Source organism: Dicentrarchus labrax, unplaced genomic scaffold (assembly GCF_905237075.1).
Source record: "Dicentrarchus labrax unplaced genomic scaffold, dlabrax2021, whole genome shotgun sequence".
In the NCBI taxonomy this organism is placed as follows: Eukaryota; Metazoa; Chordata; class Actinopteri; family Moronidae; genus Dicentrarchus; species Dicentrarchus labrax.
The window spans coordinates 7,544,856-7,559,781 of record NW_026136713.1 but is presented as its reverse complement, the minus strand read 5'-3'; the positions used below and the strand labels follow the sequence as shown (position 1 = coordinate 7,559,781).

Here is a 14,926-nt window from a genome sequence, read left to right as displayed (position 1 = left end):
TATGCTGTCTGAGAATACTGTTTCATAGTTAAATTTGAATGTATTATTTTTACTTTTTAAACTTTATTTCTACATTGAGTTACAGAACAATCTGAATACTAGTTATTGTAAATATTACCCAATACACTGGTCCTAATTGTATTTTTTTGACATATAATGTTGCATTAAAGTGACTACAGAGAAGCATCAATATTAAAAACAGATACATTTCGGCTATAATCAGGGAACCAACTCAAGAGCAGAAAACGCGTCGGGGACGTTTTTTATCGACGGAACAGCCGCTCTTCCGGTCCACATGTAAACGTTACAGCGTGACTGACAGACCGACAGACTGAGACTGACAGACTGTAACTGAGCTGTGTACATTCACATTAAACACACTGCTGCTACAGTCTGCTGGGAACATGAAGCTGCTCACACACAACATGTTGACGTCTCACGTGAAGGGCGTCGTTAAAGGATACCCGCTGCTCATCAAGGTGAGCTAACTGCTAACTGCTAACACTTAAAACAACTTTTGTGTTGTTTGTCTTCCTGAAATAAAAGGAGACAGAGACGATAACTTACAGCATTAAGTCGGAGGATTGTCTGTCAGGTTTGTTAACTTTAACGAAGCTTTCAGTTTAAACTCAGACAGCCTCTGTAATGTGTTTGTTTTGAATAATTAACCAGTTAGCAACAGAAACATAACTTTCTCTCCTCATACTGCAGAAATAAATAAACAAACAAACATATATATATATATATATATATATAATATATTGCACCTGCAGCTTACACTACAGTTTCTTTTACTAAATATCCCAAAATGCAATGCTTCACAGTTGATTATATAAATACCACTTATGTTACACTACACTGTAATTAAAACATAATGTGGACAATCTCGGTTTATTGTAGAATTCAATATTAACAGCAGCAGAAATTAAATGACAATGCAACAAACACTACTGAGACATTTTTGGGTGAACTAAATATGCACGAGTAGGGCATTTATACCTGCTTCTTCAGGCACCACTGTGGGGACCCTCAGTAAGTGTGTTGTTTCTTCCTGGTGTTTCGTTTGTGAAGGCAACCGAGGTGAAGATGAACGAGGTGGAGTTCAACCCTCAGTTTGTCAGCAGGATGATCCCCAAACTGGAGTGGGGCGCTCTGGTCGAGGCTGCAGAGGGGGTGAGTCGGACTGCGCCAGAGACTCTGCGGGCATCCAGAAGATGTCACATTAGAGAGATATGGATAAAACCTTATAATCTGTCACTTATCTCTCAGTATAATCAACAATGTTCTTCGATTTGAAGCAATTTATATGTTGGAATCAGGAAAAACTGACCTGTGGGAATCATGTTTGGATGGTAGTGGAAGTGTATCAGTAATTTGTAGGGCAGACGTTTTCAATCCTTCCACAAGCTCACAGAGGATTTTGGTGATATCTGCAAACTGGGGCTGCATTTTGTTTTGCCCAGGAGTTCAAAAGCAAACACTTTTTTGATAATTGTGAACACTTAAGAAGAATCTGGTAAAGAGATCTTATGTCAAACATCGAAGTACATATATGGAAAAACACGGCTGACGTTCAGTGGACAAATATACATATTAATTGTACATCTGTTAAACAGGTATTTGTTCTACATTCAATGTGGGGTTGTTCTTTTTTGTGACATCGGTCTAATTTTTAAATGTGTATGAAGACAGAAACAAGACAGAATGAAAATATTGGGAGTATATAAATATAAAGGCTTTTTTTTAATCTATTGTTCTATCCATCTATTACTGTTCTCTTCTTCCACCCACTAACATCCTCTTAAGAATTCACAGCTACCCAGTTTGAACGGTTTGTTTTCCTTTCATAGTTGGGTCAACGGCAGGACCTGCCGGGTGAGCTCGTGCCAGACTACGAGAAAAACGAAGACTTCCTGAAGAAGGTGCACAGAGTGCTATTAGAGGTAAGGAGCTCACAGAACTCACACTGGTGAGTGTTTCTTTTCACTGTCATAGTACCTAACACACATAATGCAGATTAATTGTCCTGTCAATCAAGTAATCAATCAATTAATCCAGGGCAATGGTGGACTGCAGGTTAGAGAAGTAAGCTTGTGACTAGAAGGGGAAAGTGAAAGGCAGCACTTGCTCTGCTGTGAACGTGTGAATGTGATCTGGTTGTTTCTGTAAAAGAGAGCATTGCTCTCAGTGAAACCCTCCTGAATAAATAAAGGTGGAAAACAATTTGACTAATCGATGCAGCTCTCGTTCTTTTCCCCGTGGTGACAAGTAGAGATGTTCTGATACCATTTTGTCTTTCCGGATGCCTGAACTTTGGGTATTGACTGACACAGAGTATCAGTCAAACAGGCTTAGTATACTACTGAGTATACTTAGTGACTCAGATGACTTCACTATCCTATGAATGGTGAACAGGACACTGCTGGGAACTAGCAGAATCCAGTTTTGGGGCTAATGAATTCTGGGGTATCAGATTGGTGCACAAACATGCACTTGCGGACTCCGTATCAGAACAACTCCAGCTACAAAGATCTTGTTTTGGAGCAAATATTCTCATTCACAAGTTGTTTTAGCTCTTTAATTTTCAGTCAAACAACCCTGAAACCACCTTTAACAGTAAGGAACAAGTTCTTTGTTCCTGTTTGTATTTTCCACCTCTCCGTTCTTGATATTATTTACCGTGTGGATCCCAGCAGCTTTTCCTTTCTTGTTTCACTTAACACAGTGTATCATTAATATAATTATGGCATATCTTTGTGTAGAGGATTTAAGTACACCTTTTGGTTAAAACTACAGCTTACAGTATTCACTCAGAAAGATACGGTATGCACTCGACATCCTGTTTACTGGCAACAGCAGTTAGCAGCAAAGCTTTCATGTAGTTGTTTCCTGCCCAGTGTCATGTTTTTCATTGTAGAGATCAAACACAGGAACTAAAATACTATAGTTTTAGACATTATCTCTCACACACAGTGATTGTTGAACAACTCATTCCAAAACCATTAGCATTAGTGCTAAATGGACTCATAAAGCAATTTCTACTGTAATGGAAAAGTGTTTTACTATTTATTATTCACTCACTCTCTGACACACACACACACACACACACACACACACTCCGACTGCGACAGCGGCCATTTAAGGATTTATGGCCTGTCCATCAGGACCAGAGAATTAATGAGCTCGTCTCAGTTCATCTCATGAGGTGTTGGATGAGGTCAGGGCTGTTTCTGTATGGACCCTTTGTGGAAGGAGGCACTGTCACATTGAAAGGGGCTTTCCCAAACTGTTGTAAGCACTCAGTTGTCTAAAGCAGAGGTCATTTTTGCACTGTAGACAGTTTCTATATTGACGGTGTCATTGGGGACAGGCCTTGATACCAAGTTGGAAAATTACGGACAGAGAGATAAAAAAGAGAACGGGGTTGAGGACAGAAACTAAACTAAAACTGTGAGACATCAGTAGCTCACCAGGTAGAGCACGTAGCAAATAGTCAGTCCTTACTGCAGCGGCTTGGGCTTGTCTTCCTCTCTCTACTGTCACTGTCCAATAAAATGCCACGCTAATGTTAAAGGTGCTTTGTGGAGTTTTCTTCAGTGTTTCTCACTACAACACATTGCGTGAATCCCTGAGGTCTGACAAATGTGTTTACATTAGTGTGGACTTACTTGCAACCTTCTTCTTTGCTGTGTTTTTAGCACAATGCTCCATTTCTCTGTGCATTACTGCCACCTGTAGATCATTGGAATAGTGTGAAGCCGTTGACAGGACTGTGTCTCACTCATGTAGGAGATAAAGAAAATAGGAGTACACAAATGACACTAAAAATTAAAAAGTAAATTCAAGTTCAAGAGAATTACCACAATAAAATAGGCTCTTATGTTATATATAATTATTATTAAGCTGTGTTTGCAGTGTCATATTTTTCCTCATGGACCAGTAGCAAATATTCCATGGCCCTGTATTGAACCACGACCCAGGATTTGGGAACCACTGGTCTAAAATATGGAACTAAGCCTGGGCCAAACCACACAAACCAGCCCCAAACCAAAAGCATGGCGACATCGGTGTCCATATACTTTTGGCCATATAGTGTAATATTCTGCTCTATGGTGACATCTAGTGGTTGATGCAGACCTCGTGTGTGTGTGTGTGTGTGTGTTACAGGTGGAGGTGATCGAGGGCTGTCTGCAGTGCCCTGAATCAGGACGAGAGTTCCCGATCTCCAGAGGAATCCCCAACATGCTGCTGAACGAAGACGAGGTGTAGACGACACCAAACACAACCTCACCCCAAACTGTCACTCAGATTGGACTGTGGGAGAGAGAGAGGGAGGCTGGACTTTAAGTTGGTGCCATGAGAGAATTGGCCACACTGTTTGGTTGATTGTAGTTATGACATTTAAGTGGCCGATGCTGCCAGTGGAAGAAAAAGATCTGAAGAATAATAGATGGAAATGTTCCCCGAGAGGAACCCCCAGTGGTTTTATCTGTATTTATTTTTGTAACTGTTTGGGTTTTTTCGTTTTTGTTTTTCAATAAAACTGCCCTGATTTCCACGACAGCCAAAATAGTTTTTAGGTTTTTGTGGAAAATATGAATTCATTTATATTACAGACATGCTAAAAAAAATATAAACCCCAGAGGCTCCAAGAGTGAGAGGCAGCCTCTGAACCCCATCTCGCCCTCTCTCAGGGTTTAAGAAAGTGCTGAGGGCCAGATGACGTGGCAGTGGCTTGTCTATATTTGGCTTTGAGGAAAAGAAGCAGAAAAAAAGCAGGCAGGCTAGAAGTTGTTTTTGAGGAAGTCTTTTTTTTTTTTTTTCCTTTCATGCCACACATTACAACACATATACATACACACACACACACAAGAGAGAGACCCCACCTGGGCAGGTGGCTGTGAGCAGAGATACCCCACGTTGTGTCTGATCGTTGTAGGGTTGCTGAAAGAAGAAGTTGAGGTCCAAACAGACAAATAAGTTTCTTTCCATTCGTTTCTGGTGCAGCAGCAGTCAAGTTGGAACAGGAGCCTGTCTGTTCGCAGGCGGTGTTATCATTTTTAGAAACCTTGCCAGGACAGACGATGAAGAGGGGGGTTTGCCCTGACCAGAAGCCTCGAGGCAGCCTCAGTCTCTCCTACCTTTCCCTTCTACTTACAGCAATTACAGGCCTGTACCCGCAACTATAATAACGGTATAATGGGATGGCAGCAGAGCAGCAATAAAAGCCACCCCTGACAGATTAACAGTCCTCTCCAAGTTCTGAGCTGTAATTAACAATGAGACCGAAGAGGAACAGAGAGGAAAGAAAGGGCCTAGATTGAAAGCTAGAAAAGATAAAGATAAAAAGGGATGGGCTTTGGAGTGATTTAATTAAATTAGGATAAGCCTTAAGCTATGGGCACAAAGGAGCTAAAGCTGAAAATGACTCTAACTAAGGCTGCATTTAGAAATCAACCTATTTCTCAATCATCCATTTTATAATTTTAATATTTAAAGATTAAGTTTGACATTTTGGGAAATGATGCTTTTTGGTTTTCTTGCGCAGATGCTTACAACTCTCATCTATTAGCTTAGCAAAGAGACTGGAAACGAGGAGAAACAGCTAGCCTGGCTAAGAAAGAGGTAACAATATCCACCTACCATCACCTCTAACGCTCATTAATTATTATACCGTATTTGTTTTTATTTGTACCAAAACCAAAGTGTAAAAAAATGTTTTATGGACAAATATGTGTCGGACTCTTCCTAACCTGGGACAAGTAACTTCTTCTCTCAACCGTTGTCCTGGCAACAGCTCATAGCCAATGTACTGTCTGTTTTGTTTTTTTGTTTGCATTAAACAAACAACATATAACCTGTTGATTAATGAGCTTTAGATTGATAACTATTCCTTTAAGGCTGATGGTGCTCAGGGGGATGTTTACCTGCAGGGAGAGGGTGGTGCAAGCATTTTTGTGGAGGGAAGAAATTGCAAAGTGTGTGTGTGTGTGTGTGTCTGGTGAGAGGAAGATGGCTCTTGCCTACATAATCACACACTCCCTTCACTTTGGTGGCAGCCCGCACCACCACCATCTCTCTCTCGCATCCAGTCCCTCCCTCCCTCCCTCCCTCCAGCTCTTTCTGTCTGAGGCTCTGTGCTTCTTTCACAGAGGATCTGCACAATAATGGAGTCACATCGTGCAGCAGGTCTCAGTGTTTGCAGCAGAGCTTTCAGGCCAGCAGACATCAGGCTGAGAGCTCATTTAAACTGAGGATCTGTAATTTACTGTAACGCTTCCTCTCTTCTTTCTTTTTTTTTTATAAATTCACAGCACAAGGACTTCTTTCATATATTTTCTGCGTCATGTCTTTTTATGTCGTCTGAGTTTTTCCGTGTTTTGATGTTTATGTGAGGGGGATTAACGGGCCCACCATGGTTTTTCCAACATAAATCAATTTTTTTCCCCTAAGTTTCAGTGCAGACTGCTTTCTGTTTACCTATAACAGGGAATGGGAGGATCTCATTGGGTATATTTTTTTTAAAGCTGTAACTAGATTTTGTGGAAGTGGTTATGGGCCAGTTTTTCGCTCCACAGATGGGTGTTTGGGAGGTGAAAGCACGGGAACCATGCAGCTCCAGATGAAGTGAACAGCTCAGGTTTTTGTTTGGAGGATTTGCGACATGGGCTGAGCTCCAGTGATGACTCTTTTCTCCTAAAAAGCGATTGAATTGTACGAGGATGGACGACGGAAAACGGAGACGGATAAAACTTCAACTTATCGGTTAGACTGTAATTAAATATCTTCACACGCGGAAAGCGCGCACTCACCGGCACGGGACAACACCGGAGCCCCCGAGCGCACCAGACTGGGATTAAAGTCTCACTAAATTTCAGTTTTTTTTACAGTGGAGTTTGGTTGTAGTGATACATCAGTTCGGCGTGTAGAAGCAGTTTTCCTAGTACTGATTTTTCTCCTAAAAGTTGCTGCTTTTAGATTTAATAAGTTAAATTGAGACTCTAGAGAATAAAGGAGAATGTGTCTTTATGTGTGTGGTGTTAAAATATGGAGGCGCATGTATGAACAATGTTATAAAATCACCTTAGAATAAACCTTAAGTCAGCAGATGTGGATTTTCTTTGCCACAGAAAGTGGTTTTGACCAAAATAGCCTGCTAGAACTGGATATTGGATCTTTTGGGCTTTTGTATATCACTCGAGAAGGTTTTGGAGACATCGGTTTTACATTTTAAACCACTTTACGCACATATTTCTTCACCCGAGGTTTAGAGACTCCGCTGTAGCTACGGTGACCTCAGGGAGTATCTCAGTCCCTCCGTCTCCTCACCGGACAATGTGGCTCCCCCGCCTCGCGCTGCTCCTGCTGCTGCTCCGGTTCTCCGGTGTGTTGCTGGTGGAGGGGATCAACACGTGCCAGTCCATCAACCTGGACAAGCAGAAGTCCCGCCGCATCGAGGCGGTCCGCGGGCAGATCCTCAGCAAGCTCCGCATTCGCAGCCCGCCGGACGAGGACGAGGACCCGCCGGCTGGCTCGGTGCCCCCGGAGGTCATACTGCTCTACAACAGCACGCGGGAGCTGCTGAAGGAGCGCGCGCGTCTGGCCGAGTCCGCGTGCGAGCGCGAGAGCAGCGAGGAGGACTATTACGCCAAAGAGGTGCAGAGGATCGACATGCTGCCCCCCCGCACACACACAAGTGAGTCCACTAGGATGTGTGACAGAGTTTTATTTTCATTTGTGAAATAAAAAGTGTCCAATAAAATAATCAGAGTGTAAAAAACACTTTAAATACAGAACTATTAACTAACAGAACTGGTCCATTCCCTGTGGTTAAAGTCTATCTGGTCCAAGTCACTCAGACTACTTTGTATCTGGGTTATTCAGTCTGTGACAATGCTCTATATTTTATAAATGTTTCATCTGTAAAACAAATAAGTTCCTCAAGCTGTCAGATACAGTAAATGTGGTAAAAACTACTATTACTACTATTTCCACCGAAAATGTACCACAACCTTAGAACACAAATTATAAATAATAAAAATAACTTGTCATTGCCTTTCGAATTCCCTCTACTAAAACAGAAGTTTGGGGAAATAAGGTGGAGAGAAAGTCAAGTTATCAGGAGTTACTCTTCTGTAGATGAACCCTTGAGCAAGGCACTGAGCCCTCAGATGCATTCAGAGCAGCTGTGTGGAGGCAAACTTCCAGCTGTGGTCAGTCACAGGCAGCTCTCACAGAAACAACACTTGATGTTGAGGGACCTTATTTGTGAGATTTTAAGATTAACGGCGCTGGATAGTACATGGTACATAATTATATAACTGTCTAGTTGGGAGGTGGTGTTTCATACAGCATGAACGCAACAATTACCCATATATTAAACATAAGACCAGACACATTTACTCACTAAGCCCAAACCTATAATTTAGTTTCGAGACACTCATCAGCAGTAATTATGTCCGAGACAATGCATCACAGCACTGTTTTAACCGAAAGTATAAATAAAGCATTGTCAAAGACGGCATGAGATGTTGTTGGATCATTAGTCATCTTTTTACGCTCTGTTGGTTCATCCAGATGCGGTACAGCCGGCAGCCCCCAACCCCCACTACAGAGTCGTCCACTTTGATGTCAGTGGAGTGGACCTGACCAACAGCACCCTGGTCAAGGCTGAGTTCAGGATCTTCAGAGCTCCCAACCCGCAGGCCCGGGCCTCAGAGCAGAGAGTGGAGATCTATCAGGTAAACAACAGCAGGACAGTTCATCTCCGACTGCAGCAGAACCACCAAACTAACTTGTAGTTAGAAATATCAGCGAGAGACGACTGCATTGATTTGTCTTTTTTAGCTTTTACATCCAAATACACAAAACGTTGATTCTTTAAAGTCACTTCAGGTCCCAGTTATTATAAAAGAGTTGTTCAACATCAATTCAAATCTTATTCACTTGTTTCTTCTCTTTGCAAAATAACGTTCAAATGTGTAAGATGTGCCCAGAAATACCTTTTTATTTTTTAACTTGCCTTTAATCGATAGAGTCAGCTGAGAGAAAGAGGGGACAACACACAAATTAGGGCTCTTTCCTGGCACATGTGGCATCAGCTCCACCAGGGCGCCCCAAGGATTACAATTTTTTCATTTATTATGACACTAAATCTGCACCAATTAAAGTATATTTAGATTTTGGCTTGCAGGAGACATTTTAACCCTCTTATAGAAAAATGTTCATCCTCGGGGTAGAACTCACACGCCTGGTGATGAAAAGTGCTCTATGCCGTTCATGTGTTATGTAAAAAATAAGGAAGATGTGGGTCGTTACTGCTGCAGCCATGGGTTCGACTCTGATTTGTGGCCCTTTGCTTTGTGTCCTCCCTCTCTCTCTCCCTTTCCTGTCTATCTTCAGCTGTCACTACTGAAAAAAGGCAATAAAAGCCCCAAAAATATAATACAAAAAGAAAAGAAAGAAGATGAACTCACTAACATTTACTGACTATCCTGACAGTTTCTGATAGACTTTGTATCTGTACATGAACTCCATCACTGTCCTGTGTGGTTCTGTGTGTTAGCTGCTGAAACCAGATGAGGAGAGCACCTCCACTCAGCGTTACATTGACTCCCGCACCGTTCAACCCAAAGCGAAGGGAGCCTGGATCTCCTTGGAAGTCACCGAAACCATTAAGGAGTGGGTGTCAGATCCAGGTCAGCCTCAGTAGCAGCAAGTCATTTACAGTGTTTGTGAACTTCGTCTTCATCAGTCGATCTCAATGTTTGTCCTTCTGTGTTCTCTTCCACCGATCAGAGAATAATCTTGGCCTGAAGCTGGGCGTCCACTGTCCCTGCTGCACCTTCGTCCCTTCCACCAACAACATTGTTCCCAACAAGAGTGAGGAGCTGGAGGCTCTCTTTGCAGGTTTGCTGCAGTTTTTTGTGTTTACATCATGTTAGACAAGTCCTGGTACTGATCAACCCACAGTGACACTAAATCTTGTAACTGTATTTATATTTTGACCAACATACCTTTTACAGACAAATGCAGAGTATAACCTCCTGTTTCATTTCCTGTTGTATGTAGAGGAGGATCTCAGAGAAAGAGACATTAGATTCAGCCTGAATACGATGATTTTAGACTTTCCTGAGAGCTGCAGTGGGTTACTGTCGATGTTGGTTGTCAGCGTGTAACATTAATTGTATTGGGGGCTACATGTGAAAATTACCCTCAGTTTTCTCCTGGTGATCATAGAGAGCAAACCTCTAACAGGTTGGCTGTAAATGTCTTTAGAAGGGCTTTAAAAGCACTTGTGAAAGATTTATCAGCACAGCGGTAATCCCACAGGTCACAAAATGTGAACATAAAGTGGAGACTCTTCTGTAAGGCGCCTCTAAAAATGATTGATGAATCACTTGCTCACTATCCTACGGGAGTAATGGAGACACTGTTCTTCCACACTGTGAAACTACTGAATGTGAGACTGTCTGTGTGGCTTCATTTAGGCCCTAAATTATGGCACTTTCCTCAGGATTTACACTCAGCTGAGCCAAGTTTTATGTTTTTACGTCTTGGAAAAAAATTTCAACTTTTGATACTGATGTAAGACAAGCAGGGGCTTGTTTGGGGCTCCTGTCAGTCGCTAAGACCCAGAAAAACCACGAAGTAAGATGTAGTCAGGCTGTCGTTCCTGGTCTAGGAAGCTACTGAATCATGTATGTATTTCTTTCTATATGCTGTAAATTATATATACTGTCAATGGATGTAATATCATTCCAGCAACAACCAAAAATGGTTAGGTATTGCAAAAATAGTTGCGATCTTTTGTTGTATAATTCAAAGGGTTAATGTGAGACTTTTACGTCGCACATTTCTGCATCTTCACAACTAGAAAGCAGATTTATGACCTTGTTTTTCTGTTTTCTGGAAACAGTGACAAACCTCTCAGCATGAGGGAGACAACCAAATTATATAAATAGAAGTCATCTGTGATTGATCAGTTATAAACAGTTGCTCCTGTCAAAACAAAAACTTCTGAAAAGTCAGACAAATCTAAAAAAAAGTAACTCTGCTCTAGTAAAACACTCTGGTCCATATCGACCTCCAACCTGACTTCAGTGTACAGACACTTTAAGACGAGTGTGATGTTTTCCCTTAAATGAGCTTTAAATTTGTGGCTGCTGGCTAAAACTGGTTACAATTTGGAGTATAACAAGTAACCTTACCAAGAAGTCTCAGGATTATGAAGGTAAATGTGAGACTTTAATGTCTGCATCTTCACAGCCAGGTGACGTATGGCTCGATGTTTTGTTTAGGAAACTACAACGATTGAACACAATTGGAAGGTCGCACAGAATTCACAGGGATCACAACATCGCAACTTCCTGGAGGGACTGATAGATCTTGAGCTGTGAGCAGCTCCACTAATGAGTAATGTTCCCTTTTTACAAGCGAGTAAAGGAGGAAAATGATCCAGTATTTCAAAATAAAAAAGCAAAGATTTCTCCTTAATCATTGTGTGACCCTTCAGGTTTATCCTGCGACCCGTTTGCGCGCCCCGACCCCCACCTTGAGAACCACTGTATTAACTCTCTACTGTCCGTAGGTGTGGACGATGAGAGGCTTCGTCAGATGAGAAAGCCCGGGCAGGTTAAAGGCCAGGCAGATTTCAGCACCAAGACGCCACACCTCATCCTCACCGTGCTGCCCAGCGACCGAGTGGACAACCCAGCAAAGAAGAACCGCAAGAAGAGGGCGGCCGCCACAGACACCACAACCTGCTCCCGGTAGGCCACCAACCAGCCGCATGTGTGTGTGTTTATGTGACTGACTTACAGCGCTGACTTTCTTCCAGGATTTGTAGTTTTTATTATTCTGAAATCTAGTTGTGGTGGGCAGTGGATTTCATTTTTTCCCCTCCTGACCCACAACTCACTTTGCAGACTATTGTGAGGGAAAAACTAACAATATTGACCCTGTGTTTAGACTGCAGGCCAACAGGCGTGTAGTGTTTTATTTAGACTACCTCACGCTGCAGGGGAAAACTCTGACAGCCTCACATAGTCATTACCTTGTGATGGCTGGTTCTTCAATGGTGACCCATTGTCATTTTCCCATGACCCAACTTTGTTACCTTGCCCCAGACCTTGAACAGCAGAATGAGAGTTAAAATATTTCTGTGTGTATGTTGTGTCTCAGCGGCTCGGAGCAGGGCTGCTGCCTGCGCTCGCTCTACATCGACTTCAGGCGTGACCTCAACTGGAAATGGATCCATGAGCCCAAAGGTTACAAAGCCAACTTCTGTGCCGGCAACTGTCCGTACATCTGGAGTGCCAACAACCACTATAACATGGTGAGTTGGGCTATTTCTGGAAGATGACATATCAGCTGGGTATTGATACTTTATTGGTAAATGTGTCCGTTGTAGTATTCAAAACTGTGAAATATCCACTCAGACTTATAAAGTTTTTAACCCTTTCTAGTAAAGTTAAGCAAAGAATAATAATTGTATTTTGTTGTAATCTTCAGATTTCTGACCTTGTTTTTATTTTGGTTTAATAATTTGAACAGAGACATTGACAGACCTCTCAACGTGAGAAACCTGCCAAATTATATATAAATAGAAGGCGTCTGCGATTGATCTGTCATAAACAGCTGCTGTCCAAACAAAAAAACTACTTCTGTCAGTAACTCCTCTCCAGTAAAACTCTCTGGTCTGGTCTAAATCAACCTCCAACCTGACTTCAATGTACAGAAACTTTAAAAAGCGGTGTGATTTTTGCTCTTAAATGAGCTTTAAGTGCATTGTTTGTGGCTGCTAAACACATAGTTAGCTAAAATTGGTTAACCCCAGCATCATAAATGGGCTGTCACCTCGCAGAGGCCTGTAACAGAATATATAGGCTTACGCAACTCGGCCTGTTTGTCTCTTAGTTTGTCAAAGACACACAACTCTTACAAAACCTTCTCATTCCTCTTCATTCATGTCCTTCATTGTATTATAGATGTGTATTTATTTGACACTGTAGATTGCTGCAATGACACATTTGTTCTGCTGTCAGCACTGTGACTTTATACGATTGGTTTGCTCTGTTCCTTAATTTGATGGAGTTGGGCAGTTGTTGTTCTACATGTAAAAGTATAAATAAGGAAACACAGTGACAGCAGCAAGTTCAGAATTATTATTTATTATTACTTGTTAAGAGTTTAACTCTAAAAATAATCTGAAGCTGGTTTGCTTTCTTGTCAAGAGTTTGATGAGGAGACCAGTTAGCCTGAAGTCTGGTCGTCAAGGTGGGGAGACAGCAGAGAGTTACTGCACATAACCCCCATAAAAACACAACATATTGTGTTTATACTTTGGTTTCAAGTAAACAAACAAGATATAAATGGTAATTAATGAGCTTTAAAGGTGCTTTTGTCGCCTTTGGACAGATCCAGGTTACCTGTTTCCCCTGTTTCCAGTCATTATGCTAAGCTAAGGTAACAGGTTTGATCAAATTATCTAGAAACTGACCGAGAACTTTATTTCTTCTCCCTGGTCAGATCCTGCCCCTGTACAACAAGCTGAACCCTGAGGCCTCCGCCTCGCCCTGCTGCGTTCCTCAGGACCTGGAGCCCCTCACCATTATGTACTTCATAGGCCGCACACCACGTGTTGAGCAACTCTCCAACATGGTGGTCAAGTCCTGCAAGTGCCGCTGAGTTCGGAGGAAGAAGAGGTGAATGATAACAGGACCAGAACTACAAACTGGCTTTGTTCGGGGGGAAAATAAAGACGAGAGGACAGAAGGATCCTTCGTTCATTAATCTTCGCTGTTTGATCACCTTTAGCAGACTTTTGAGATGTTTTATTTTTACGCTTCCTGATTCAAATATCAGGATTTTTCTCCCAATCTTTACAGGCATGAAAACTTCATTCTTCTTGATTCTCTGGAACTTTCCATTTCATATAGGACAGTGTAAATATGACAACGTAGCTGTATTAAACCTGTACTTGGATATTAAACGGGGTGTTGTGTGATTTGGCCACATTTGGTTTGCATAAAAAAAGACTATTTTTTATCAGGATTTCAATCCCACCTCAGTCGTATTCCTGTGGCCACGGGCAGAGCGGAGCGAGCGAGACATGTGCTTGTTTGCTTTAGGTTTGAAGGTGTTGATAGGAAGGAGGGCGGTGTGGAAAAAGGTTTTCAGACTGTGATCTTTAGGGCGAAGGAGGCAGGGAGCAGATAGAAAAGAGAGAGAGGAGCTGTGTCCAGGCAGAGGGCCCTGCCAGCTCTCTGCGGTCCCGGGCTGAAATCTGCCCGGCGTAAACAGGATGTGAAAGATTTCCAGACACCGACCCGACCACTCACGGAACGCTAGATTTAAATGCTCCCCTCATCTCCTCTGTCTCTCTCTCTCTGTTGCTAGAGTTTCTGGGATTTGTGGTGGGAGGAGAGAGAGAGAGAGAGAGAGGGAGGGAGGGAGAAAGACAGAAAAGAGAGGCTTTGAAAATGAGACGTGGGATGATAGGGCTGTATTTGGAACGGCTACAAGTTTGGAAGGTGGTATTTTGCAGCCTTAGCAAATTTGTAACTATTTGGGTCTGGCTCAAACGTTTAGTAATCACACTCTGAATGTGCATTTATTATCTTATTGTAAAAAAACCTGTTGACTCATTGCTATTCCTAGACTATAATTATATTGTGTCATACCTATGTTTTACCATCAGTCTCACTGATACACGCACACACACGCACACACACACACACACACACACACACACAGTCTCTCTTTTCACCCAAGTATCCACACTGACCACTTTTGATAGAATGTCTAAATGCTGAAAATAAAAAACATCCCCAGGGCTCATTTTAAATATAGGCTCTCTGGTATGCCAGTGGTTTGTGTGTGTGTGTGTGTGTGTGTGTGTGTGTGTGTGTGTGTGTGTGTGTGT

At 42.2% G+C, this 14,926-nt stretch overlaps 2 protein-coding genes across 2 annotated transcripts; both read left to right on the top strand.

Annotated features, from left to right (window-relative positions):
• The first annotated feature begins 263 nt into the window (after nucleotides 1–263).
• On the top strand, nucleotides 264–4,563 carry trmt112 (tRNA methyltransferase activator subunit 11-2). The gene is made up of 4 exons (XM_051420890.1): nucleotides 264–479; nucleotides 1,072–1,173; nucleotides 1,851–1,943; nucleotides 4,168–4,563. The coding sequence occupies exons 1-4, from the start codon at nucleotides 405–407 to the stop codon at nucleotides 4,267–4,269; spliced, it is 372 nt and encodes a 123-aa protein (XP_051276850.1). The 5' UTR covers nucleotides 264–404; the 3' UTR covers nucleotides 4,270–4,563.
• A 146-nt stretch (nucleotides 4,564–4,709) lies between these two features.
• On the top strand, nucleotides 4,710–13,993 carry tgfb5 (transforming growth factor, beta 5). Its single transcript, XM_051420888.1, has 7 exons — nucleotides 4,710–7,696; nucleotides 8,578–8,741; nucleotides 9,566–9,698; nucleotides 9,799–9,909; nucleotides 11,591–11,771; nucleotides 12,184–12,337; nucleotides 13,531–13,993. The coding sequence occupies exons 1-7, from the start codon at nucleotides 7,336–7,338 to the stop codon at nucleotides 13,687–13,689; spliced, it is 1,263 nt and encodes a 420-aa protein (XP_051276848.1). The 5' UTR covers nucleotides 4,710–7,335; the 3' UTR covers nucleotides 13,690–13,993.
• Nucleotides 13,994–14,926: the final 933 nt, after the last annotated feature.

Excerpts from the sequence above, each read along its gene's own strand:
- trmt112 (XM_051420890.1), top strand. The coding sequence starts at position 405 with ATGAAGCTGCTCACACACAACATGTTGACGTCTCACGTGAAGGGCGTC. Across the intron at positions 480-1,071 it reads GATACCCGCTGCTCATCAAG|GCAACCGAGGTGAAGATGAA; the intron begins GTGAGCTAACTG and ends TCGTTTGTGAAG. Across the intron at positions 1,944-4,167 it reads TGCACAGAGTGCTATTAGAG|GTGGAGGTGATCGAGGGCTG; the intron begins GTAAGGAGCTCA and ends TGTGTGTTACAG.
- tgfb5 (XM_051420888.1), top strand. The coding sequence starts at position 7,336 with ATGTGGCTCCCCCGCCTCGCGCTGCTCCTGCTGCTGCTCCGGTTCTCC. Across the intron at positions 9,699-9,798 it reads GGAGTGGGTGTCAGATCCAG|AGAATAATCTTGGCCTGAAG; the intron begins GTCAGCCTCAGT and ends TCCACCGATCAG. Across the intron at positions 9,910-11,590 it reads GCTGGAGGCTCTCTTTGCAG|GTGTGGACGATGAGAGGCTT; the intron begins GTTTGCTGCAGT and ends TACTGTCCGTAG.